Source organism: Myotis yumanensis, unplaced genomic scaffold (assembly GCF_028538775.1).
Source record: "Myotis yumanensis isolate MYYU_CA2020_CCGP unplaced genomic scaffold, mMyoYum1.0.hap1 SCAF_14, whole genome shotgun sequence".
Taxonomy (NCBI): Eukaryota; Metazoa; Chordata; class Mammalia; order Chiroptera; family Vespertilionidae; genus Myotis; species Myotis yumanensis.
In genome coordinates this window covers 29,525,714-29,552,547 of record NW_027223765.1, presented here as the reverse complement: position 1 = coordinate 29,552,547, position 26,834 = coordinate 29,525,714, and the positions used below count along the sequence as shown (strand labels likewise).

Below are 26,834 nucleotides of genomic sequence, written 5' to 3'. Positions count from 1 at the left end.
CAAACTACTGAAGAAATTCGAGATGGATAAAGGGCACTGATGCTAAGCTGATGATTGCTCTTCAAGGTCCACCTGTTCTTGAATGTCTAGATAAAATCTCCACTGGTATTTGCCTGAGATTCCCCATTCAATAGGGTCAATAGAATCTCCAGTTCCTCAGACCTGACTCTTTCTGACTGGGAAAATTCTGAGGGGCTGACACAATCTCCTGATAAAAATGCCAGCTGAAAATGACAGTATCTTTTATGTTGGTTCCTTGAAAGCCTTGATCATAGTTACTACTTTTCATCTTGCCCTTAATTTAGAATGATAGTTTAGCAGGGTATAAAATCTAGTTTGACAGTTGTTTTCCCTCTGAACTTTGAATATATGATTACAGAGTTTTCTGGCATTTGTTGGTGCTGATGTCAGTCTCATTATCAAAGGTTTGTAATAAATAATTTTCTTCTTTATTTTAAGTTGGTCTTTTCATTGTTGATGTTCTTCATTTTCACAACAATGTAGTTAAGTATAAGCTCAATTCTGTTCAGGAGACTGTGTTTTCAACATATGTCTTTCTTTAGTTCTAATGGTGTTTCCTCTCTTCCATTCTATTATTCTTTTTAAAATTGAATTAAGTACATGTCAAAGCTCTTCATCCTGTGTGTCATGTAGCTAAAATCTTTTTTAGGTATTATATCTCTATCTCTGTGTGCGTTGTGTCACTTTCTTTATTTGCTCTTGTAAGTCACCATTGCTGTGTCTAGAACACTATTTTAGCTTAATTATGATTCTTATATCAATGACTATCTTTAAAATTTTAAGCATTTTATTTGGCTCATTTAAAAATACCACCTATTCTTGCCCTAGCTGATTTGGCTCAGTGGATAGAGCATTGGCCTATGGAGTGAAGGGTCCTGGGTTCGATTCTGGTTAAGGGCACATGCCTGGGTTTCAGGTTCAATCCCCAGTGGGGGGCGTGCAGGAGGCAGCCAATCAATGATTTTCATCATTGGTGTTTCTATCTCTCTCTCCCTCTCCCTTCCTCTCTGAGATCAATAAAAATAAAATAAAGAATAAAAAATACCACGTATTCTTTCTTCTTCAAGTCTTTATTGAGAAACATTTACAGCATTCTTATTTTCTAGTCTCTTATATTTTCCAATTAGCTGTCGATCTGAGAAGTGATATTTCTTGGTTGTTGCATCTGGTGATTTTCTTATCCTGCTTTTTCTCACATGCTTTATAATTGTTGTATTTACAACCTCTCCCCACATGATAATGTTGAGAAACTCTGCTCTTGGCCTTGCGGCCTCACAGTTTTCTCCAACACTATTTATGGTCTCAATACCTGTCAGCTGCTTGCATTGGCTCAACCGGCATCTCTGATTCTGATAGTGTTACAGCCAGCATCTCTAATTGTCTGCCTTTCTGCTTTAGTCCCCAGATGCTTCCTGCAGCCCCTATCACTCACTGCGTCTACATTCTAGACAAAAAGATGGAGGAAGGGTACATAAAGGCCAGCGCTCTGACTTCCACTCACCTCTCATTGGCTAGAACTGTGCCGAGACAAAGATGGCTGGAAAAGTGGCCATTTGAGCTTTTCCAGGTTCTATAGTGTGGACAAAAGGGGCCACATGCTGACCTGACAAGCTCAGGGAAGGCCTGCATGGCAGTTCTGCAGACTCGGAGACCTAAAGTAACCAGAAACGATGGTCTGAAATTAAACTTTAAAGCAGTTATGGTGGGCAGTTATGTCCTAGGCCAGTATCTTCACTGACAAGATCAACTTTGATCCTTACTGAGCCCATTTGCCTTTTTGCCTCTAAGATAACATACCCTTGAAATGTCTGGGTAACTTGTAACTTCCCTTTTTCTGGAGCCCCTGGGGCACAACCAAATGTTCTGGGCGCCAGGACAGATACTACAAATTCCTTCATTATCATGTTAATTGATCCTGCTATCCTATCACAGAGGTTTCCCCCAGCTTCGCTTAATCCCACCTCCTTAAATCTGTCACCAATGAATTCCATGTATAAATACGGATGTAACCCTGCCATTCTCCGGAGCACTATCTCAATTCCTTGAGGTTCTGCTTCCCGGCATATGTCGACAGTTTGGCTCAAATAAACTCACAAAAATTCTTTACAGGTTTCAATGGTTTTTTTACGTTGACAATAGTAAAAGGAGACAAGAGCAAGGAGGTTTGGGAGTGCCTATGAGGTAAGAAAACATGTATTGGGTCTTCTAAAAAGTTTGCTATTGCAAACATAAAAATTACATGCCCATTATAGAAAATTTAGAAAGACAGAACAGAAGAAAATAAACTTAACCTAGTCTTGGCACTTAAAGCCAAGAACTATTAACAGTTTGATGCATTTCCTCCCAGATTCTTGCTTGTTTTCCCCATGATTCAGATCATATTGTACTTACAATGATGGTTTTCTTGTAACATGAAAGGATGAGAAATTCTCATCAGTATGAAAAAAATTTTAGACACTTACTGTCTGCAGAATATATTGTTATGCTGCTGCAACATAGTGTAACTTCCCCCCTGATGTTAGGATTAAGATCTGCGCCCCCCACCCCCAGCTTTTACCAGTTTTAGAGAATTAAAAACAACCCCGTGTTGCACTTCTTTGTGCTCACAGCCTTTCCACCCCCCAACTTTGTTTGATTTATTTATTTATTTATTTGGTGGAGAAGGGACGGAGAGTTAAAAAAAGGTTTGGTTCTGCTTCAAAGAGCTTTCCCAAAGAGTGGTGATTCATTTACATGACATATCATCGTGGATGAACACTGTTCTATCTTTCATGACAGTTTGAATTCAAGGTAATGCATGGAATACATGTTTTTCTGAAATCCAGTAAATTTATTTGGACCCATGTGGGGTGTTCCTTGTGTTCTTGTACTCATAAAAAAGGTTTTGGCATTTTGGCTTCAGGAACAAATAAAAAATCACAAATACAATTTGTGTTTGATTTGGGTCGGGGCTAATTATTTAGGAACCATTCAGCAATAATGGTCTCAGATATTTAAATGCTTTGCAAAATGCAGTTAATCAAGGGACTGCTCATTCTAAGAACTATGAAACCAACAAGGGATTGAGGGAAGAATTTTAAGTCTGGATGCCAAGTTCAAGGCAAAATATCAATCTCCTCACATTTGCAATATATATAAATAAAGTAGATGGAGAGGATAATAACAATTATGTAATGTTAAAGAAAAAGTTAAATTTGTCACTTATTCCAGTTCAATAAAATGATTGTAAGGAAAAGAACAACTTCAGGCAGAGGACTAGTTACATTGTGCTGTTCAGAACTTCTTAAGAGCAAAAGAGTGAATACTCATCAACTTCCTTGGTTTAAAGTTAATTATTTGGCTTAAAACATGTTACCTTGTCACTTGAACACCTATGTTATGCCTTGAAAATCCCAGGCAGAAAGTAAACTTATACAGAAAGCCAGAAACTTCATCAATGCAATATGTTTGCTGGTAGTCTTTACCCTCTAAAACCTTTTTCACAACCCTGGCTGGTTTGGTTCATAGAGCATTGTCCCACAGACTGAAGAGCTGTAGGTTCCATTTCGTGTCCTCGGGTGAGGATTAACAAAAATAATAAGAGAAAACCTTTTCCCCACACATCTTGCACATAAGCCCTTGGCAGTAATGAGAACCTGGCCAGTGCACAGAACTTTTACAAATTCTGCAACTGGAGAACTTATTCGTTTGTATGGATTGAATTTTGCTTTTGTAGAAGTCAAAGCTTTATTTTTGTTCAGCTTTTGTGCACCACTTTCTGTGGGATTCCTTGCACCAGGGAAAACATGTATCTAGATACAGGGGTGGGCAAACTTTTTGACTCGAGGGCCACAATGGGTTCTTAAACTGGACCGGAGGGCCGGAACAAAAGCATGGATGGAGTGTTTGTGTGAACTAATATAAATTCAAAGTAAACATCATTACATAAAAGGGTACGGTCTTTTTTTTTTTTTTTTTTTAGTTTTATTCATTTCAAACGGGCCGGATCTGGCCCGCGGGCCATAGTTTGCCCACGGCTGAGTCTAGAATGATAACAGTGCCAAGTTTCTTTTCACGTTTTCCACATACCATCCTTCCGCCGATAGTTTCTTAGCCTTGAATCACAACCTTTTTTTTTTTTTTTTAAGAGTCAGAATGATTTCCTTTGGGCAGATTCCGAGGAATGAGACTGCTGGGTCACAGAGAATGAACCATGTAGAGTCTTAGAGTCTGTTGCCAGAGACCACGAGGGTCATCCTGACACCAATTCTTTGGTGAACCCTTCATTGAGTTCTGTCTGCTCCATTGGCTGTGCCCCTTTGCAGACGGTTGGGACTGGTCTGTCCACACAAAAGCTACTGGTTGGAGGGTTCTGCCAGCCTTCAGGAAAAGATACAGTCATACTCACCGTTGACTTTCAACACATCTCCATTCACATTCTGACCCCCACCCCCATCCCTCAACGTGTTTGTTGCAGAGGGACATTTTTGTCCCTCTCTCTTCATTATGATTTAACTCCTAAGACTTGGGTAAACACTCCAAGTATCATAAGGGGCTGGCTGGCTGGGTGGCCTGTGCTCCATTATGTGTTTTATTCACTTTCAGCCCAGCTCCGTTCTCCTTACAGAGCCATTCCCATGGCAACAGTCCTCCTTGGGGCAATAAGTATGGGCAGCAGAATCCCACATGCTTAATATGTTTGATATTTTACTTTTCAAAAAATTCTTTGGGGAAATTCAAGTTGGCTTGTTGAACAAAATAAATAAGGTGTTTTTTTTTTATTGTCAACAAGTGCCCAAGGCGGCAGCTTTGATAACAGGGAAAGCCTGGACTGGTCAACAGCCTGAGACCAAAGTGAGCAGGTCACATCCAGCTCCACTTGAGACAAGAAAGGAATGGGAACACTCTCAATGGTGGTGCAAACTGACTCAGATCCCGGACAGTGTTGGGAGCTCCCACCTAAGATTAGTGCTGACATGAAATGACCTCAGCCCAAACCCGCCTGCACACAGTACACTTTGGGGATCCTGGGCCGTTCCCTGTCCTAACAGGTGGCATCACACCATAGTCCTCTTTGGTCCAGAAGCCCATAAAAGTGCACACACGTTGCACAGCATACTCAGTGCTTTGCAGAGGCGGAATGTGTCAGCTCAGAGGGACCAGCTAGCCTGATGTCTTCACTCATCCCTGCCATCTGTCTGTCCACCATTTACAATAGATTTGCTCTTGTTTTACTTTTTTTTTTTAAACTTGAGAATTAATGATTGGAATTTTATAGTACTAGGTTTTTATTTGTTAATCCTCCCTGGAAGACATTTTCCCCCTATTGATTTTTAGAGAGAGTGGCAGGGAGAGACAGAGAGAAAAACCTCAAAGTGAAAGAGACATCAATTGGTGGCCTCCTGCACGTACCAGGCCAGGACCAGGGCCAGAGATCCACTCTGTAACCAAGGTACGTGCCCTTGACTAGAATTGAACCAGCGACCCTTCAGTCCGTGGGCTCACTCTCCAATCACTGAGCCAAACCGGCTAGGGCAGTACCATGTTGTTTTAAGTATTATGCTTTTTGGCTTAATAAGCACATATCTTTTTTGTTTAAAGTAGATTTACTCCTTTCCTTCCTTCCTTCTTTCCTTCCTTTCTTCTTTTCTTCTTTCCTGCATATGTATGTGTGTATTTTGCCCGTTTAGTGGGATTCACTCTGACAAGGTGGAAAGAGAGTGAGGTGTGGAGCCAGACCCACCCTGGTTGGAATGTCTTTCTATTCGCTATGTAGCCTTGGCATATGGTGACCAGATTTCCTATTGCTGGGGGCCAAGGGGTTCCCTGGAATGCAGGACTTTCAGTGCCAGCAGAAACGCTCCAGGGAGATGCACTCAGCTTTGAGGTGCCAAGACTCCCACCTCCACTTCCCAGAGCTTAGAAAAAAAGAACAGAAGCTCTCCAAATGCGAGTTAAGTGTTTTTAATATTTAAGTAACAAAACATGCAGGTCAACATTCAATGCATATACAATGAGAGAGCAACAAAACAAAAATTACAAAACACAGTCTAACTACTTGGAGACTTTTAAACAATTAAGTGTTACACAGAGAATATGCTAATTAAAACCCAACGGAGCCACACCCCAGTGTCTCACACCCAACCAGGGACTTTCTGGTGGCAGGAGGGAGAGAGCTCATTGTGCCCCAAGGCTTTCAACTCCAATCCTGAGGACTCCTAACAATCTCCATGCCCTAGATTGCTCAGCTTCCTCTTCCTCCACCCCCACGCCCACCCCCACTTTTTATTCTTGAATTAATTTATGTGTTCATCATTTACCCCAGCTTAGACAACGAATTCCACGCGTACTCTATTTGATTTTATCTAAAACCATTGATAGCTCAGTCAGAAGGGTCTCTTAGTGAACACAATTCATTTCTGTTTAATGGGCCCTCATCTGGTCTTTCCCCAGATATAGTCTGTCCAGCCTGAAGATCCTCTGAATATTCACCCATCTTCTTGGAGGTCACTTTTATATGCGCTATTGAGTTAGGACATGTCTTTCCCTCCCCCATTCTCCTCCCCCCTCCCCCCCCCCCAAATAATAACTCAATGGTCAGATCCCCTCTACCTTTACCCATACTTCAGTTTTCCAGGGGGCCTATTCTAGCTCTGGTGCTGGGATGGAATCCTGGTGGCCTGGAAAGAATGTAGGCTTTCTGCAGCTCTGATGTAAACACAGGGAAGGTGTGTGGCTGCAAAGAGCTTTCGGCTCTTAAACATTCAGTGGTCTGAACACTGTAGGTCAGTTTAGTGAAGGGAACTGCTCTCTGGGTAACAAAGCTGACCACAGTGCCAAGTAAGACTACTGTCAGCCAACAGTGGCCTGTAGCCATGCAAATGTGGACATGTAGCACTTGGAAACATAACATTAAATTCATGCTCATCAATTGAAATAACAACAACAACAAAACTAGTTCAACTCACTTCCTAGACCTGTTGTGTTCCATTATTTGGTTTTTATATGGGTTACACTGATTCTATCATTTTCATCTGAGTCCTGGAGACTTCAAAGGGAATTAGGATCAGTGAGCATTTTATGAAATTTGGACTTAAGTGTGATTTTCACAAAGTACAATATAGACAACATCAAAGTAATTAGTTTTTCATTTTTTTTATCTATGCGTTGCAGTGAGGCTAATTCACAGAGATGGTGTATCATTTTACTAATACATTATTTATTCTAACTATATGTAGAATATCAAATATATTTAGAGAAGCAAAAAACAACAACCTCTTCTCGTTCTTCTAGGGATGCTTTCTGGCCTGTGACAGAAGGGGGACTCATAGTGGGGGGCTCAGGAAACCCTTGGGAGAGTCTTGCTGGAATGAGCAGATGCCAAACGAAGTGGAAAAGCTTGGTTGCTTTCTTCAAACTGAAATCACTTTGGTCCATTTAAGATCACAGGATAAGAAAACTCAGATAACGAGCTAGAGACATTACAAATATACTTCCCCTCTCTCCTCTTCTCCAATCAGTGTTTGTAGAGGCAAAAGTAGCAGGAAATGATATCTTTTACAAGGCTCTCTTTTTTTCCTTTCAGAATTGTTCTGGGGTGGGGGGATGAGTTGAGAAATAGATCATCAATGGGCTACTGGCTAGAAGGAGGAGGGAGAATCTGTCTAAATTATTCAAGTGTCAGATAGGAATTCAAACCATATTCTATAATCAGATTAGGAAGATATTAAAAAAAAGAAATAGAGGATTGGAAAATGTGAGCTATAGGCTCTAATTCATATCTGATAACTCGTTGTTTTGTGATGGAATATTTAGAGACAGAGACATGTGGCTAAGACCATCTGGCCTCCCCATAGGTGAAATCAACGCTTTTCTAACTTCCAGCAGGGAGTCAAAAGCCATCAGGAATCAAGGTAAAATGTCCTTGTTTTTTGGGTGAGCTCTAATTGGGGTTTTCTTCTGCCCATGTCAGGTGTCTTGGAGTGCTACACGTAGTCATACTTGGAAGGATGAGATTGTACCTCGTCCTCTGTGCGAGCACCCCCATCGTATATCTTCTTGTTTTTGGTGGTGGGCCCAAAGCCAGAGCTGGCCTTGATACCTCCGGTCTTATAGGCGACATTGGGGCCCGAGGCGTGATAAGACACGGCTCTGTAACTGAAAGACAAAGAAACATTCCAGGATCATAGATGTATTTGGTAGGAGGACAAACCACCTCATTTACCCTGGAATGTGTCAGTTTTGGCCCCGAAAGTCCAGTGTCCCAGGAAACCCTTAGACCTGGGCAGTTTATGGGTAAGGTAACAGAGGTCCAGAGAGGGCAAATGATTTGCTGGCAGTCGCAGGCCCAGTTAACAGCAGGACCAGACTGTGATCCAGGTCTTCAACTCCGGGCCCATTTATGGAGCTACAGCAAGGTTTCTCAACAGCAGTACTATTGGCATTTGGGCTGTATGCTTCTTTGCTGTGGGGGCTTGCCTGTGCATTGTGGGATGTTTAGCAACATCCCTGGCCTCCCCCCACTAGATGCCAGTATCATCTATCCCCTCACCCACCAAAGTTGTAACAATCAAAGTGTCTTCAGATGTTGCCAAACATCCCCTGGGGGCAAAATTGCTCCAAGCTGAGAGTCATTGAGTTATAGAATACTGGAGCCAGAGGGAACTCCTGGATGGTTTCCCTCCTTCAAATAGGATCGCACCTAAATGTGCTCAGGTAGAAATATTCCTATTCCCGTTTTTTCTATCCCCCATAAAAGAGAAGGTTCATGCTCAATAATGTTATTCCATATGCCTGGACTGACCATTCTGGCTGGGAATTATATGTTAAAATGGACCCAATCAGACCTCTGATTACATTGGGATGGGGAAACTCACGTGGTTTCAGGAGGTGCCAGGCCCCGGCAGGCGATGCACATCATTACTCCCCCAATTAGCGTGAGGCCTCCAGCGACCCAGCCCACGAACAGAGCCGAACCAAAGGTGTACCTGAGTGGGGAGATGATGGCTATGAATGTGATTGACTCAACTCCCCAGGTTCCACCCACTGCATTTGGCCATGCCTGTCCTCTCTGTTTTCCCTTTGGATTCTACACCTATCCCTGCCCACGCCCCCTGAACACACATGCCTTTGGGTCACAGCCAACTGAACAGGCGCCCTGGAGCATAGCATCGACACTGAGCTAGCCAGCAATACAGCTGCAGGATTCTTGGACCTCTTAGATCACTGAGGTCGCCAAAGGGGAGTGGCTTCACAGTTTAACCAGAGAAGTTTGAGAGAATCTGTCTCAATTTCTGAAGGAATTTTGGTCCCTTGAGTTCTTACTGTGGTCCAGGAAGCATTCATCTCACCTACCTCACGTAATCCCGGCAACCATCCGTGTAGGGAGGAGTACCGTCTTCATAAAGAACTAAATTGATGTGACCATCTTATAGATGAGGAAATTGAGGCTCTGAGAGGCTAATTAACTTTTCCAAAGACCCAGGAAGAACATGGCATTTCCAGGATTCAAATGCGGGTCACTCTGCTTCCCTAGCCCTCACTGTTAATCATAAACTACACCATCCTCTGTGTATGAGGAATGAGGTCGCCTTCCTCAACTTAGACACTCTTTTATATTTTTTTTGCCCATTTTATTTATTAATTTTTTGTTAACCCTCACCCAACGATATTTTTCCATTGATTTTTTTTTTTTTTAGAGAGAGTAGAAGAGATGGGGGAAGACAGAGAAAGAGAAATATCCAGGTGGGAGAGACACATCAATTGGTTGCCTCTGCACTTGCGCTCTCCCTGACCTGGGGCCGGGGATCGAGCCTGCAACACTCTATCCACTGAGCCAAACTGGCTAGGCCAGCCGTAGTTTGCCCACGGCTGCCCTAGTCGCTAGGGTACCTTAGGCACTCTTGATCAAGGTTAGCAACCGTGTATACCTATCTGGGACAGGTAAGAAACTTAAATGAGCAAAGTGGGCTAGGTGTAAGGAAATACTTCACTTTCTTAACTCTGTTATATGGAGGGGAAAACCATAAACGTGATGATAAATGATTTCAGAGTGGGGCATTTGAGAGTAGTGGGGACTGTGGCAATCTGGAGAGTGTGAGCCCCAGTTAAAAGGGCAGCTGCCTCTCAGCTGCAGAGATGTTGCCCTCTGAGAATGAGGGTCCAGTGCTGCCAGCTCTCATTTTTTTATAAGAAGGTGAAAAAAATAGACCCTTGTGTGTATATGAAGTAAGTGTGTTTGCATTAGAAAATCTCTGTGTAGCAGGTACGATGGTGCTCTGCCCAGTTCCCCTTTGTCCCTTTATCCATTTCTGTGTCTCTCCCCAGCTCCTGTGTTATTTTGCCTTTACCTGCCGGTCCCTGTGACTCTCCCTTGAGTTCTGGCTTTGGTTCAGCCACTGGAGTCACTTTCCCCACATGCACAGAGGCTGGCTGGTGCTGAAATATGAAAGACCCTACAGCTCCTTAGGATCAGGCTGAGTCCAAGACTTCATCTGAGACCACCCTTCCCTGTTCTGCTTGTCCCACGCCCTAATCTGTCTCTCTGTCCCTAATACATCACTCACACACGGATCCTCAGGATCTGTTTCTGAGCAACCCAACCTGAGACACTTCTAACTTTTAAAAGTTGGTTATAGAATGAGATGTTTAGGCCAATACAAAACACCTTGCAAGCTGTCTACAGGGCAAGGGCAGACAGTTTGTAGCTCTGGTCCAGGGTTTAGGTTCTGCAAGTGTCAGGAAAGGGAGAGGGGGCAGGGCAGGAACCAAAGCCCCATCGATTGACTACCACGATTTTTCTTGGCAGCTGTGCTATCTGTATAGAGAAGATGAAAAAACAGAAAGAGAAAAAATGCTGCCCATCGTGGAGGGAAAAGGTCAGGAAGCCAATTGGAATCCTCTGATCTCAATTTCAGGACTGAAGTTGCCCGTCAGGTTCTAGGACAGTGATGGCGAACCTTTTGAGCTCGGCGTGTCAGCATTTTGAAAAACCCTAACTTAACTCTGGTGCAGTGTCACATATAGAAATTTTTTGATATTTGCAACCATAGTAAAACAAAGACTTATATTTTTGATATTTATTTTATATATTTAAATGCTTTAACAAAGAAAAATCAACCAAAAAAAGAGTTCACGTATCACCTCTGATACACGTGTCATAGGTTCGCCATCACTGTTCTAGGAGATGGTGTGAGAGGGTGATGGCACACATTAGCTCTGGGTGTCAGGTGGGTGGTAGGTGGCCCCCCTGGGCAGGGACGTAACTCTAGGCACATAGAAACTGTGGGCAAGGTGGGCTCTTCTGATTTGCCTGTGACAGAGGGGCTTTCTAGGACATGGGACTTTCTATACTAAAACTGGGAAAGCCCCAGGCAAACCAGAATGAGTCGGTCAACTTACTTCTGAGTTGCTCTTGTAACCAAGAGAACCTGGGGGACCATCGAGGCACATAAGGGCAACTACACTTCCTTGAAGCAAAGCAGGGACATGGATGGGGATAGGAGTTCCAGGGAAGCCAGAGAGTAAGTGGTTTTATCATGTCCTTATACCCTGTCTGTATCCCATAATGGTGTGGCTGAAGAAATACCAAGTGTATTCACTCCAGAGATGACCGGTCACTTAGCTATAACATTTGCATTGCTCTCTCAGAACAAGGTCTTTCTCCTTCACGGATTTGCTGCTGCTTCTTACTATGAGCAATGTCCCTTTGAAGTTGCTAAATGCATACACATGTTAGAATTGCTTTTTCATCTTTTAAAAGTTCTGCTCTCCTTCAGATACCAATTTATAGAGGGGTTTCATGTCCTTTTGCTACACCATAACCTCCATGAGAATTGTGAACTTGTCTTTACCCCAGCACTCAGAACAGTTCCTGGACCACAGTAGGTGCTCAATACATTTGTAAAATGAGTGAATTCATGAACAAGAGAAAGAGCCAAGCTGAAAGAGGATGGAAACATTACTTTTCTCACTAATCTGGCTCAGTTCTATCCAATCTTTTACCTGTCCCTAGCCGGGTTCCCGTCATGGACTAGAGATACGGGTTGACACTCATTTACATGCCTTGGTTATTAGTGCCACTTTCATGGCCACCACAATGGGGTCTGTGTAAGAGCGTCAGATAAATATCGTGAACTGTCACTGTATTTCAATGCAAATGTCAGATCAGCCTCAAGCCATATCACCAAGGATATTTCACTGAAATGAAGGTTATGAATTTACAGACCATTGTTGATTTACGATGTGGCATGGTTGCCTCTGATAAATTTTTGCTGTTTCAGGCACTGACAGTCACATTAGGCATATGTGTTTAATTGGATTTCTACAACAATAATCACCATGGAATCCTGAGGTTAGGAGGTTACCTGGTTTGAACAGTCTGCACCATCCCACCCATGCCGGAGTACATGTTAGCTGTGGACATCCAGAAGTTAGTAACCAGCATGTTGGCAAACACGGACACTCCAGCGATTGCACAAAGACCTGTAGATAAAGAACAAGAAGGCTCTGGAGTCAGCTTTAAAGTGACCACAATGTTTCTGAGGCAATGTATACTTAAATGAGTGTAGAGGAATAGGCTTCAGAACATTCCATTCCTATAACAGACAGTTATTCCAAGCATTGACTATTGAATTCCCACTACGTCCTATACATTGTGCTAGGTGCTTGGACTCTCTTATCTCTCTAATTATGGAAGGATTTGAATATGTGCAGAAAGAGATTTTGCATGTATTTTAGAACCAATGGTTAATAGTACAAACATTTGGGGCCTGGTTCTTTGACAATGTTAAGAACTCTTCTCTTAAAATCATTTTCTAGAATCTTACCAAAATAATGCCTTTTGGGGTTATGAATCCTATATAATAAAAGGCTAATATGCAAATAGACTGAATGGCAGAACAACTGGTCACTATGATGTGCACTGATCACCAGGGGGCAGATGCTCAATGCAGGAGCTGCCCCCTGATAATCAGTGTACTCCCACAGGGGGAGTGCCGCTCAGCCAGAAGCTGGGCTCACGGCTGGCAAATGCAGCGGTGGTGGTGGGAGCCTCTCTCGCCTCTGTGGCAGTGCTAAGGGTGTCTTACGGCTCCTGGACATCCCCCAGGGCTCCTGGACTGCGAGAGGGTGCAGGCCAGGCTGAGGGACCTCACCCCCCGCCCCACCTAGCGCACAATTTTTGTGCACCAGGCCTCTAGTCTCTTATAATGGGACTGGGGTGGGAGCTAAGAGGGACATTAGCACTCATGATAATTTTGCAGAACAGAGGTGGGGAACCTCTGGCCCAAGGGCTATATAATTTGGTCTGGCCCTGCCAAGGCAACAGCAGACAGGATTCAAAATTCAACAAATCTAGGAGCTTTTTTCCTAATAACATAATTTTTAAGTTGATAATTTTGTATGGCCTGTGAATGATATTATAAATATCCAAATGGCCCTTGGCAGAAAAAAGTTTCCTCATCCCTGCTGTAATCCTAGTGTGCAAAGCTCTGAATTGTGCTCAAGCTATGGCTCAACAGGAAGAAGCAGTGTTTCCTCTGCCAGAATGATTTTGACATTCCCAGAAGCACGTCTGACAGCAGGAACCCCAGGCTCCTAGTTTACCTGAGATAATGAACATGATTCCAGAGGTCAGTGTCATGTTGGCTTTGGCAGAGTCCTCCATGCTGCCAATGCGGATGCACTTCAGGGCAAAGATGGACACCAGGAGGCCAATGGCACCCAGGACGATGCCCACTATCATCAGGGCTCGCACCGCCTGCAGCATGGCTGTGGATCAAGGGGCAAGACACAAGCAGACAGACAAGGTCATCACAACATGATTGATCAGGCTCTGGCTTAATAAAACCCAGCAACCACAAGCAACCAGCACTGAGTTTCTGAGGAACAGCAAGTCCATAAACCATGACGTGAACCTTGTTATTGTCAAGGGATATGGAAGTGTGGGAAATGCAAAACCATCACTTACAATCCTCTGGTTGATGAAGGACATGCATGCAAATGCCTGTAGAATGAGAAAATTATGGACAGTTGGAGCTGGGAGGGTCCACGGAATTTATCTATTTTGTGTCCTTATTTTAAAGCTTGATATTCTGGGGACCAGGAAAGTGAAATGGTGTGACTAAGGTGGCATTAAAAATTATTGATAGAGCTTATAGTAAAACTGGGTTGCTTTGACTTCTAACCCAAACATCTGTCTTCTCTAGTCTTTCCATGAGGGTTCAATGTTTCATATAGTTGTGTCCCCTTACGAAAACCCAGTATTCATTTATAGCATATAATGAAGTAAGGTCACTAAGTGATATAACAAGGGCACTGTATTTTTGCCTCCTTCCAAGGGGGCCACTAAGGCCATGGTGAACTGTAAGTTTTAGGTACTTATAAAAAGGTACTATATCAATCTCAGGCCTTTCAACATGACCACACTTTACCAGCAGTTTCCTTTTCAGGATCAGTGGAAGTTGTAAGTCCTGCTGGGGCTCTCCTGCAGTGACCTTCCTTTTAAGGACACCCTAGAAACCTTCAATGATTTCTAGGGTGTCCTTAAAGTGCAGTGATCAACCTCAACAGTTTTCTACTGAGCCCCATGACTAGGCACAAGATGGCAGCAATTAACAGGACAGACATGGTCTTTGCTCTCATGGAGGTTCTTCCAAAGTGGGGAAAGACAGTCAGTAAACATGCCCATTGCAAGCATAATGAATCTTACAAAAGGAAGGCTTGATGTCTTCCAGAGAGAAAGGCTCCTAGCTTGGAGAGTTCTAGTAGAGCAGGACTAAAGAACTGTGTGGAGCAAAGGAGAAAGCTCCATCCGACTCTAGTTGTCATAGCAATGAATGAAATATATTGAAAAAGGATAGGGAGATCATGGGGAATTCATTAAAGAGCCTTATGCAGTATCTGAGGAATGGAGGCCCTTTTCCACCAGATAGCTCCCTGTGTAGAGACAATGGTATCCAGCTACTCTAGTTCTGTGCCACTGGCCTTTATTTATTATTATTATTATTATTATTATTATTTAAATATTTTATTGATTTTTCACAGAGAAGAAGGGAGAGGGACAGAGAGCCAGAAACATCGATGAGAGACATCGATCAGCTGCCTCCCGCACGCCCCCCACCGGGGATGTGCTCGCAACCAAGGTACATGCCCTTGACCGGAATCGAACCCGGGACCCTTCAGTCCGCAGCCCGACGCTCCATCTGCCGAGCCAAACCGGTTCGGCATATTTATTATTATTATTATTATTTTATTTTTAAAAATGTATTTTTATTTATTTCAGAGAGGAAGGGAGAAGGAGAGATAGAAACATCAATGATGAGAGAGAATCATCTATCTGCTGCCTCCTGCATGCCCCCTACTGGGGTTCAAACCTGCAACCTGGGCATATAACCTGACTGGAAATCCACCTGGTGACCTCTTGGTTCCTGGGTGGATGCTCAACCCTGAGCCATACCCAGCTGGGCTGACCTCCATTTATTAGCTTCTGACTCTCTTCTCTATAAAAAAACTTCTGGTTTTAACTTTGCTTCTCTCCTGGGAAGAGGATTCTACAAGCAGCCATGATCAGTCTCGGTCCTATTAGCAACTATAGTTTCAAAGTAGATGTTTTGGTTTATGGTATGGCTCAGTCAACTGTGATCTGACCATTCATTCCTGGGAGAATTGATCACAGTGTCATCTTGGACCTGCAGCTGAATTCTGATGCTAGAGCCATGGTAACCCCACTAAGGCAAAGAGAATTCATGAGAGCCTTGGAGTGGCCCTTGAATCCATTCCTAAGACAGGAGGGCTCTAGTGCGTCACCTGTGACCTCCCAAGCCTGGCCTGATGGCCTTGCTGGCCCCATAGGATTTTGGCAACAAACATCCTGTTCATTTCCTTATTGGCAAATGCAAGCATGTGTCACCTACTAGTGTATTCATTTCCATCTTTCTAGCACATGTTGGTGTACTCCCATAGTCAAACAACACTTTCATATGCTCAACCAATCAAGCATCCAACTAGCTAACCCACCAAACAATAATTAACCAAGTAGTATAAAAGATGTCTTTTTCTCATTCTATTAAAACTTACTCTTACCCCACACTCTTGGAAAGGATAGGGTCATCGAATCTCTTTTGATTGAGTGATTCTAATATTTGATCCTGAAAACGTATCACGTGTGTGCTGTGGCTATGGCTGAGGTACGTGACCTTCCCTGACACTGTTGGATGAGAAGGGAGGGCAATGCTGGCAGGTGGGAGGTGGAAGCACTGTGGGCTTGCTGATGTGAAGAGTTGCTGCTGGTGTGCCATAGGAGCCCCTAGGTACTGGAGCTGTGGCCAGATTGTCCCAGTCAGCCTTTGCCTTAGGCTTTCAGATGCCCTCTTGCCTCTGCTGGGGTCAGGTTTGCATGACAAGTCCTCATTTCTTTCCTGCTCTTTCTTGACCTTTGGATTTCTGATGAACACTAGAACCTGCTTTGAACCAGGGGTCCACCCAGATCTTAAGCTCCTTTTTATATCTGGAATCTCTTTTTAGCTTACTCCTACCCCTTTCTTTTAGCCTGCAGTTGGAAAAGACATGACTTTGTGTTATATCTTGTAGGGCCATTGTCAGAACCACAATTCACTCTGGATGGAAGGACCAAAGTCTTCCATGCTTTGGAGACCCTTTGGGAGGTTCTTCTGAGAGTGGACACTGTGATGGAGGCAGATGCCAGGAAGTAGGAGGAAATGTTCTTCATCGCTCACTGCTAGAATTCCCCTATGTCTAGTAATAACCATGGTGATACATGGTTGTGACCCGAACTTCCTTTCTAGTTAGAAGATTTTACCAACTGGGATTCTAATCCTTTTCCATAGACAGATAACAAGAGAAACTGCTCCTAAAGGAGGTAGGTTTCTCTTTTAGCCACTCTGTCTCTTATTTGATACTAGAGGCCCAATGCACGAAATTCGTGCAAGGGGTTTGGCCCTTGCAGTCACGGCAGCTTGCCTCGGCCCTTGCAGCCCCGGCTTCGTCTGGAAGGTTGTCAGGAAGGTCATTCGGCTGTCTGGTCTAATTAGCATATTATGCTTTTATTATTATGGATTCTGAGCAAGAGGCATAGGCTTATCAGCCGATAACAGGTGAGTCAACAGGTTCTATAGATTGATTCCTCACACCTAAGGTGTGACTATAGAATTCTTTTCAATGAACAGTGAGGCATTATCAGACATGAAGGGTTGGCAGAATTCAGGGCTGATAGAAGCAAACAAAAAAATGGGAACTTTATGGGTGACTGCCCTGCTATCTCCCTGTTGCAAAATTTCTTATTCCCCTAAAATGAACTGATAAGCCAGGTGCCTTCAGGTGTGGTTCCCAACCTGGGCTACACCTTAGCATCTCCTGGGGAAACTTTTAAAGAAGTATTAATGTTTTGGCCCTACCCCTAGAGATGTTCATTTAGTTGTTTATTAACAAAATTTCAATTGTTTAACTTGGGAAAATTGACCTCAAGGGAGTTCAGGAGGAGGTGCTCAGAGTGGGGAGTTGAGAGGAACTGAGTGGCTGACATCACTGAGCTGGCTAAGGGTGAGGGTGGGGCTGATAACACAGCAAGTCACCAGGAGCCAAAGGCCCCGGCCTGGGCCTTTGATAGGGCTGGTAGAGGAGGGGAGCCTGGACGAGGGAAGTCTGAGGTGAGACCTCAGAGGCAAGGCCCCTCAGAACAAGGTGAAAGGCCTAGATTTCCCATAGATCCCAGGGAACCAATAGGGAGGTCTTTTGTATCTCGGGAAATCCTACAGAATGGGTGCTGCCAGGTAAGTTGTTAGGCAAGTAATGTAACTTTACTAAAACCTAATTTCCTAAACTCTGGAATGGGATAGGGATATCTTTTGCATAGAGGTATTGTGAGGATCAGATGCGAGTTGGCACCAGTATAGAACTAAGCCAGGTTCAGTAAATATCAGTTCCCTTCCCGTCTTTAAAAAGAAGTTACCTCTCTCCAACTCCTCATGGCTTTGGCTTGGACTAACTATGTACAAACCTGAATCCTCTCTCCTGGTGACAAAACATGGTTGAAGTTTTGAAAAAGCCATGGGTGAAGGAGTATAAAGGGCAATAGGGGAAGAAGATTTGAGAGAGAAAAAAAGGAAGAGAAAGGCCTGGACCCAGGAATGAGGGAAGATCAGGGAAAATGGGCTCAGGTTCAGCTGGCAATGAACAGGGGAGGTGGCTGATGGGTGAGTCAGTGAAGGTGGCTAACATCCTCATTGACCTTTCTTTTCACCTCTAAGATGGGGTCCAACTATATAACTCTCATAATGGGTGGCCCCACCACAAAATGATGCCCCTCCAGTGACTAGCCCATGCTAGGGCTTGAAGCTTTGTGGGTGACTGCCCTGCTATCCAAGCAGCAACTTCCACAACCACGAGCTGAGGAGGCATTCAGATTCCTGCATAACTTTGATCATGAGAAATCAGGGCAAGCATTTTTATATCCAAGATACAGGTTCTCTTGGACTTTGTAGATGTGTCCTCAGTTCTCTGTGGGATTTCCTTCCATGTCCAATAGTGTCTACACATTTAGATGTTTGCCCACATATTTAAAAAGGCTAACACATCTTTTTTTTTTTTTTAAAGAAAGGAAATGCAGCTTGACCAAAAGCTAGGAGGCTCCTGCAGATCTCATTTCAGCTTTACAACCAACTTATAATCAGTTCACCTCCTAGTGCCTGTTTCTTCTGCCATACATTGGGGAAAGACAAGCTGGTTTTACATGATGATGAGCATTAGACTTTATGTGAAACAGCCAATTGTAAGAAGAAGCAAACAAGGCAGCTCCTGTAGAAAGGATCCTAAGAGCAGTTTCATAGTTTTTTACCTTAAGGATTTTTGCTTTAGATTTTATCAAAGATTTAAACCATCTCCTTTTCTGCCAATTCAGTCCCACGAAATGTCTTTCCTGGCTTTTGTTGGAATCCTGTTCCCCTGACCCAGATGGGCAGGGCTGGGGTATACCTTTTCAATGGCTGCCTCGGTTTCCCAGCTTTTGGATTTGTGAGCAGAGTCATGAGGGCAGAATATGCTCATTGCTATCAGAGTGCTCTGGGCTTGGTACAAAGGTTTGTGGGATCCTAGTCAATATGAGGATGTGAAGAGGCTTCAGGGAAGAGGTGGTATTTGAGCTGGACCTCGCATATGGGAAGATTTGTGGAGATGGCATTTGGGGTGGTGGTGGTGGTGGGGCATTTGGGCAGTGGGAACAATGGGTATCCAGGACCAAGCCCAAAGTATCGTTAATGGACAGGGAGAGACAGAACTTGACAATGACCAGAATCAAGAGAAGATTTCCAGGAAAGGAGGATATAAGCATAAGTCAGGAGGAGAGATGAAAGAGGCAAGAAGGAGAGGGACTGATCAGCTGGATGACCAGACAGGATGGTGTGGGGCCTACAGAGCTCTGGTGGAGAGGCCGGCTTTGAACAGGAGAGAGAGAGGGGGGATTTTGTTCCACAGAGGGTAGAAATGTCAAGGGGGAGAGGAGCAGAGTTTCTCTCAGTAAAACCGGAAAGACAAATGGGTTTGGCCAATTAGAAGAGTGGAAATATTTGGGAGTTCCACATATGGAAAGATAAAGAAAGAGCAAGAGGTTGATAATGTGGTGAGGTTCCGTGAAGAGGTTATGAAGCATAAAGTCATGGGATGTCATGCCTTAATTTTGAATATGAGGTCAGTCATTTTTCTTCATTTAACAATTCAACAATCCATGGTCTTGCAAGTCCCTTCTGACCTCTCCCCTCATACTACAGCATGTCTCTCCTTCATAGGGTTCCTCTCTTCCCTCTGGCCAGGTTCACCCTCCCCTGCTTCCCTAAGCAGGTCTTCCATGTAGTCTGTGGTCCTTTTGATCCTGCAATACAAGTAGCTTCCAAAAATGGAATAAATAACCCAATTCTTCTACTCTGCCACCCATCTTCTATTTCTTTCCAAAAATAAATATGAATTAGTTAAATTGCGTTTCTCAATTCAATTTCAAGGGCTTCGCAGGTTCTTAACAGTTTCATGCACATTTATTTCCATCTATCTATTCACAAGGTGTTTGTTTCAGAGGCAGAATCCAACACCATTTTCCCTTCCTCACCAAACTCATATTCCGGACACTCCTCAGAGCCATTTAGCCTGACCTTTTATTTTCTCTTTTCTTTCTTCTTCTTCTCCTTTTTTTTTTTTTTTTTTAAAACACAAGTAGAGCTCCCATAATATCCTATGATGTGTATTTAGTTCATCTTCAGGGGTGAAAGAATGTCACTTTTATAATTATATTTAAATTCTGACATTATTATAATATAATTATAGTTCTATAATTATATATTTTTTATGGATGGATGGATGGGTGGACTAAAATAGATGAATGAATGAGTTAATCATTTAGAATAAATGATTCATTTCAAATCATTGAAGAGTGAGTGAATAATTTTTGCCAGTTTCTTCATCCTGTATACCTCTAAATTTCTGAATGTATTTTCTGAATTTAAACCTGAACCCTGATGGAGAAAATTTGAAGTATTATCTACTCTACAAGAAATCTATACTCCAAATGGGGAGGCAAGTTAAACCATAGAAACCAAGCCATAAAAATGAGAATCAAGTGAAAAATTACAGGACATAAACTTTGAATGCTGCAGGCATTCAAGGAATGGTGAAGTCTGTCCTCCAGTTCAACTTACTTGCCACTTACTCCTGATCCAGTAGGATAAGGAGAAGGTAGAGCAAATAAGAACTAAAGTAAGTGGGCCAGAACATCAAAACAGGAGGAGAGTTGAGATCAGAATGGGGTTAGGAGGGAAGCTCAGGACATTGAGCCCTTTTGGGTTTCATTCAGTGAAGTATGCGTTCATCCTTTGTTCACTGTTCTAACACATGCCTGATGCCTGTGATAGTTATTCTTAATGTGTCAACTTGGCAAAGCTACAGTACACAGTTATATAGTTATATTCTGACATACATTGTTTTTTAGGAGTACATACCAGAACTTCTCACCATAAATGCAGAAAAAGACTATAATTTAATGGCTATCTATCTATATATTTAGCCCCTACAGAGACCCAACTTTTCAAAGAAAAATTGAATAAAAAATGAAATAAAATTAACTCAACTTTTTGGCTGTAAGAAAATAGTCACCATCCTACTTTCTTATTCCTATGTATGTGTAGGCAGGAGCAAGTCACAGGCACATACATGCATACAGTTCATTTCCTCCTTGAGGAACCCTAGTCTGTTCTGGTGTCATGAGCATGCCCTTACAGCAGACCCATCCTTTTCGTGACCTGCTCCCTCACTACCAGTTCCTTTGACTAGTATGAATTCTCTGATTTTTCTCCCCTATGATATCGCCCTCTTTGACTTGGGGCCAGCTCCTCCTGGTCACACATTCTATTCTTAGCCAAACCTGTTCCCAGGTTTCTCCTGGCTGCAGTGGGAGCTCGCAGCCCCTTCCTGCCCTCACCTGGTGGGGCCCCGGGGGTCCTGCCCAGCGCCTACCTGGAAGGCCCAAGATGGTGAAGAAGGGCCGGCACTCGGTGAACCCTGAGCTCTGCCTCACACAGCTCCGCCAGAGCCCTTCGTACTGGAACACCGAGGTGACCGGGCTGTCGTACAGGTCCTGGGTGCTCCACATGTCCATCCCCGTGGCGGTGATGCAGCCCGCCAGGCCCAGGATGGACAGGAGGAAGCCCACCACTTGGCATGTGGTGGTGGACATGGCTTTGGGCCTCTGGCACTCTGGCCTTCGCCTTGAGGCCAGCCGCCGCCTTCCTCCGGTGCAAGGTGTGCGCCTACCGTGCTCCTGTGCTCCGGAGGGGAGCCGCTCTAATCAGATGGTTTCCCTCAGCTCCTGGTGTTTGCTCACAGTGTTTTCCTTAGATAGTTCAGTTTCACTCTTGGTTCAAGGGCATTATTTTCTCATTTGTTAGGGAAGCGGCCCCAAGAGGCACTTGTCCTGCTGATCTGCGCGGGCCCAGCTGGTTTGAGAGCAGGGCGTGCCCCATTCCTGGTTCTGGCTCTGCCCCCAGCACGCCACCCTCTGGGGAGAAAGCTGATGTGTCCACCGCTGAGAACCCCCACAAGCCCTTCCTTTAGGCCTTGCTCATCTCAGGAAACCACCTGGCTGACCTCACTTTTGAAAAATGGCCCAGGAATCTCCATCTTAAACCAGACTTTCAGATTTTCTCCTCACAACTCATAAACCACTTTTCCTTTATATCTTTTCATTTTAATTTTACAGCAATGGGCAGGGCAGTGTTACTATTTCCCCCATATATTTTTTGGGGGCCAGGGAGTGAGTCAAGTGAGGTACAAATAGTTCCAGGAACTTGTCCTAGTGAACCACAGATGCTTTAAGTCAGCAAAGGTGGAGCTCCCTGCTCAACGTCCTCTCTGGTGCTCTTTCTCTATTTCCATATAGAGAACTAGGGTCAGACTAAGTTGTCCCCACTTGTGAGAACAGGAAGCCAAATCCTAGAGGAATTGGGATGAAAGGACATGAGGCATCCTATTGACCCCACCTCACCCTTTCGCTCATGCCACAAGAAGCACATGAAGACCACGTGGCAGTCACAGAAGCTTCCACAAAGGCCAGAGGAGGGACTCCGGCTGGCTGGTCCCTGATGGGTTACTGAGAGGCCTAGGATCTGCTCCTGACACTATCACTAACGCATGCTGTGCAGGGTGATTTGGGGCAAACTGCTGAGCTTCTGCAGGTCACACTGTCTTCATCTGTAACATGGAGACTAAACTAGGACACTCCAAAGCCCTTTCACATTTTACATACAATCTTCTACATTTTGCAGAAACATTTTCACTGCAATTGATGAACGTATCAGGAATTATATAATCTCACAAAAGAGAGACATGGCCAGAGATCAGCCATTGCATTTTGTCTACACATTTATTTTTTTTTATAATTAATTGAGCTGTGCATTTTGCCTCTGAATTTAGATACATTTTAATTAGAATTTCTCTAAATCTATATTTCAAGGCCCTGAAACACACACACACACACACACACACACACACCACTCTAACCTGGACAGGTTCTCCAGGAAACAAGGCTGAGCAACTGGACATTTCAATGTTATCTTGGGTGCACCCAACCACCGCTCTCAGGACTTTATTCCCAGCAAACACAGAAAGCAAATATGAGAGGTCTCCTTCCTAATTTGAATGGAGGCAACACTTCCCTCAACCACACACCTTGCTTTAGGTTCTGTGATCAGGGTTAGTAGATAATGAAGTATGAGCCAGAAATCCCCCAAAAAGAGAGTAAGCAAGAGTCATATATGACCAACCTGTGGGTCGCGAACAATGAAAATACATCCTGCATATCAGATATTTACATTACGATTCATAACCGTAGCAAAATTACAGTTGTGAAGTAGCAATGAAAATAATTTTATGGTTGGGGGGTCACCACAACATAAGGAACTGTATTAAAGGTCACGGCATTAGGAAGGTTGAGAACCACTGACTTAAGGTGATAAATAGTGTTGTTGTCTTTGTACCCCCTGAACTGAGCTACAAGGCCACGTCTAAAAGGTAGGGAGGGGACAACTAGCAAAAGTGACTATGGTCTCTGCTGGTGGGCAGGGATTGACCAATTCGTTTGGAAAATGTTGGAGTAATTCAGGAATGATTCTGTCACTGTTTCTGTGGGCAAAGTCCATTTTACTTATTTCAACCAAGACACAGGCTTTTTACTCATAAAGAGAACTATAAGAGTTTGGTTTTAAGTTGTTCATTTTATGACTTTTGTCTAACAACCGCCAACACATTGACTATAATATCACTAAAATAATAAGCTGATAATGGAAAAATTAAAAAATAGGTTATTACAAGTTATCTAGTCTCACTCCCATTTCCCTATGCAAATGTTTTTATGCAAAATTTCAAGACAGGGAAATATTATTTAGGTCTAATGAATCGAGCTTGCTTTCTTGTTTGAGATGGTGACAGTAACTTTATTTTTTGGATGAAGGAAATGTTAATTTTAAAGAATAAACTAAAGCCACCCCTATGTAGGCAGAATACTGAATGAGTAGAGAGAAATTGTAAGTCTACATGCTTTTTTTTTTTTATGTGAAATAAACATTGGCTATGTTTTACAACATCTAGAAGATGGGATTTTTCATTTCCTGGAGTTTCTGTGCTTTGAAGTGAGATGACCACTGTCCTAGCTGCCATTTCCAAAGAGTGAATAAGGTCCGCAGGGGAAAAGCTGGCTTCCCCATTCATGGAAATAGGTGTTTTGTTTTTTTAATTAAATGTAGATCTAACAATACTGATAATTCATGGTTTGATTATAATAATATGTAATGATAATTCGTGGTCTGATTCTGTCTAACAATAATGTAATAATGTCGGTACTACTTCGTTTAATCATTTTAAAAATGGAGCACATGTTTTGCTGACTTCTTAGGGAAGATTATCCCTATATTCAGGGTTAAATATGGTTCTGGCAGAGCCATTTCAAGTTATAAATTTCCAGGAGCTTATATTATTTTACCGATATTGGAGAATAAACTTCCCTCACCTTTGCTTTACCATTTTTTAGGAATATAAATATAAATCATGCATGGTAGTTAAGCAAAAATGGTGGTCTAATGGCAATATAAAATAAAATATGGGAGGAGTAAAATTAGTAAGCTAGTAATAAAAATAATCAATACATCTATTAATTTAAAAATATATTATCACGTTGTACAGGGTGGGGCAAAGTTAGGTTTATAGTTCTTCATTAAATAATGTAATAATTAATTAATAAATAATAATACTATTTGAATAAACTCTGTTTTGCACAAACTCACAACGGTATACCTACTTTTGTACCACCCTGAATATCTCTAATTTCTGATTCCACCTTTTGGTGCTCATAATAGAAAATTTGTAAGTAGTGATAAATTTTAACAAATCACTCATAATTTTAAATCCTAGACAAAATTTGTAATACTTCCTTTTTATCCATTCTCTGTATATAATTTTTACCTGATTAAAAAATCATACCATTTGATGTTTTTCTCTTTTCACTTCATTGCATACATGTACAACCAAAGCTTTGTGAACAGCATTTAATATATTTAATGTTAAATGTTTAGTTTGATATGAGTAAAATAGTATTTTAATAGGAGCTTATTAGTAGTCCATTACACAGAAGTGCAATTATTTATCTAAACATCGTCTATTCCTTTTAAAATTTATTTTGTTTTTAATTTTTTTTTTCCATTATAGTTGACCTTCAACATGATATTAGTTCCAGGAATACAGCATAGTGGTTAGACATTTACATGACTTACAAAGTGATCTCCCTAGCAGCTGGGACCAGGCACAAGGGGGCCTGGAGAGAGATTCACAGCCCCCAATTCAGGAAGGAGAATCTTGGGGCTAAAGTCTGGGCCCCCTGAGTCCTGTTACTGTGGGTGATTGAGACTCAGTGCCATTGCTCACATAGAGTTTATTTTTAAAATGTGCCCCTTGGGGAGAATTGGGCACCATCCAGTGAGGGGAACAGGAGCCCTGACAGCGCCAGAAAGCTCCTCTCCCTAAGGTTTCTGTGGTCTTGTTCTTACCCTGGTGGTGGGGGCTGTTGCTCCTCCCTCCCCAGCAGTCCCTCCATGGTGCCTCAGGCAGAGGCCCAGTGGCCCCTACCAGCCTCCCAGCCACCAGCCCTTACCTGGCAGTCCCAGCATGGTGAAGTAGGCCCGGCACTCAGTGAAGCCAGAGCTCTCTCGGACACAGGAACGCCACAGCCCTTGGTAGTTGAATACAGCTGTCACCGGGTTGTTGTACAAATCCTGGGTGCTCCACTGGTCCATGCAGGTGGCAGCAATGATGCCCCCAACCCCAAGAAGTGACACCACAAACCCCAAGCCCTGGCAGGCGGTCACGGCCATGGTGGGGTGCAGCGTAGACACAGGGCACCACACGCCAGAGGGACAACACAGTTCTGAGAGTGTTGAGTGTAGGGAGAGAGTTTTCTGGGACAGACTGGTGCATACGTCACAAATGGGCCATGAAATGGAGGAGGGGACTCAACAGTGCCACCTGGGCTCAGCCTGCTCCTTTATCTACCTAGGTGAGATAATTTCCACAACATGGTACCAAGACCCATTTGTTTTCCACCATATGTACACTCTCCTCACTGTTTACCTTTTGAGGGAGTTTCTTTCCTGATTAGCCAGGTTTCCTTCTGTAGAGGGTAAAGCAAGTGCAGAGGGCACTCTTGGAAGGTCCGGCAGGTTGGCCAGTCAGGGCCTCTAGGAGCTAAAGCCACGAAATACTTGGAGATAAACGGGCTTCATCCTATGGCCCTCCCAAGGTGCCATTGCCACTTTGATTTAAAAACTTAGGTAACACTGGTTATGAGGCAGGATGGAGTACTCGTTAATCATGGCAGTTAAGTTCTAGAGTCATCAGGAACACTAAATTAGCAAATACTGAACCATTGCCCCTAGGGAAATACAGGGTTAGGTTCCTGTGAGCCTCTGAGGGTCACAGTGTCATCAACTGATCAATAAATAATCTTGTTTTGTGTGTGTTTCTGTTTAAAGATACCCAATTTAATATTTATTGTTGATTCATTAGCGTTGACCAACAGCACTGCAACTCATGCCTGAACGAAGTTTATATCACACATGCTTTTCCCGGAAAGGCACACAATAGCCTTTTTGCACTGGGAGACACTAGCCAGCAACTTCAGCACTAAGATTGGGGGCCATTTTAGACGAGGTCAGGCACGTTCAGGGTGGTATGGCCATAGAGGGGACCATTTTAAATAGAGAAATTTATTTCACAGAAATGTGGAAACATGC

At 43.3% G+C, this 26,834-nt stretch overlaps 1 protein-coding gene across 2 annotated transcripts; it reads right to left on the bottom strand.

Moving 5' to 3' along the window:
* Nucleotides 1-7,143: 7,143 nt before the first annotated feature.
* CLDN18 (claudin 18) lies at nucleotides 7,144-25,986 on the bottom strand. Of its 2 annotated transcripts, none has more exons than XM_070433479.1 (5): nucleotides 25,697-25,986; nucleotides 13,606-13,770; nucleotides 12,366-12,483; nucleotides 8,877-8,987; nucleotides 7,144-8,157 (listed from the first exon to the last, which is right to left on the bottom strand). In XM_070433479.1, exons 1-5 carry the CDS (start codon nucleotides 25,914-25,916, stop codon nucleotides 7,986-7,988), a joined length of 786 nt encoding a protein of 261 aa, XP_070289580.1. In that variant the 5' UTR covers nucleotides 25,917-25,986; the 3' UTR covers nucleotides 7,144-7,985. The 2 variants fall into 2 exon arrangements, with proteins under 2 accessions (XP_070289580.1, XP_070289581.1); XM_070433480.1 differs by lacking the exon at nucleotides 25,697-25,986 and adding an exon at nucleotides 21,514-21,910.
* Between the last annotated feature and the right edge of the window lie 848 nt (nucleotides 25,987-26,834).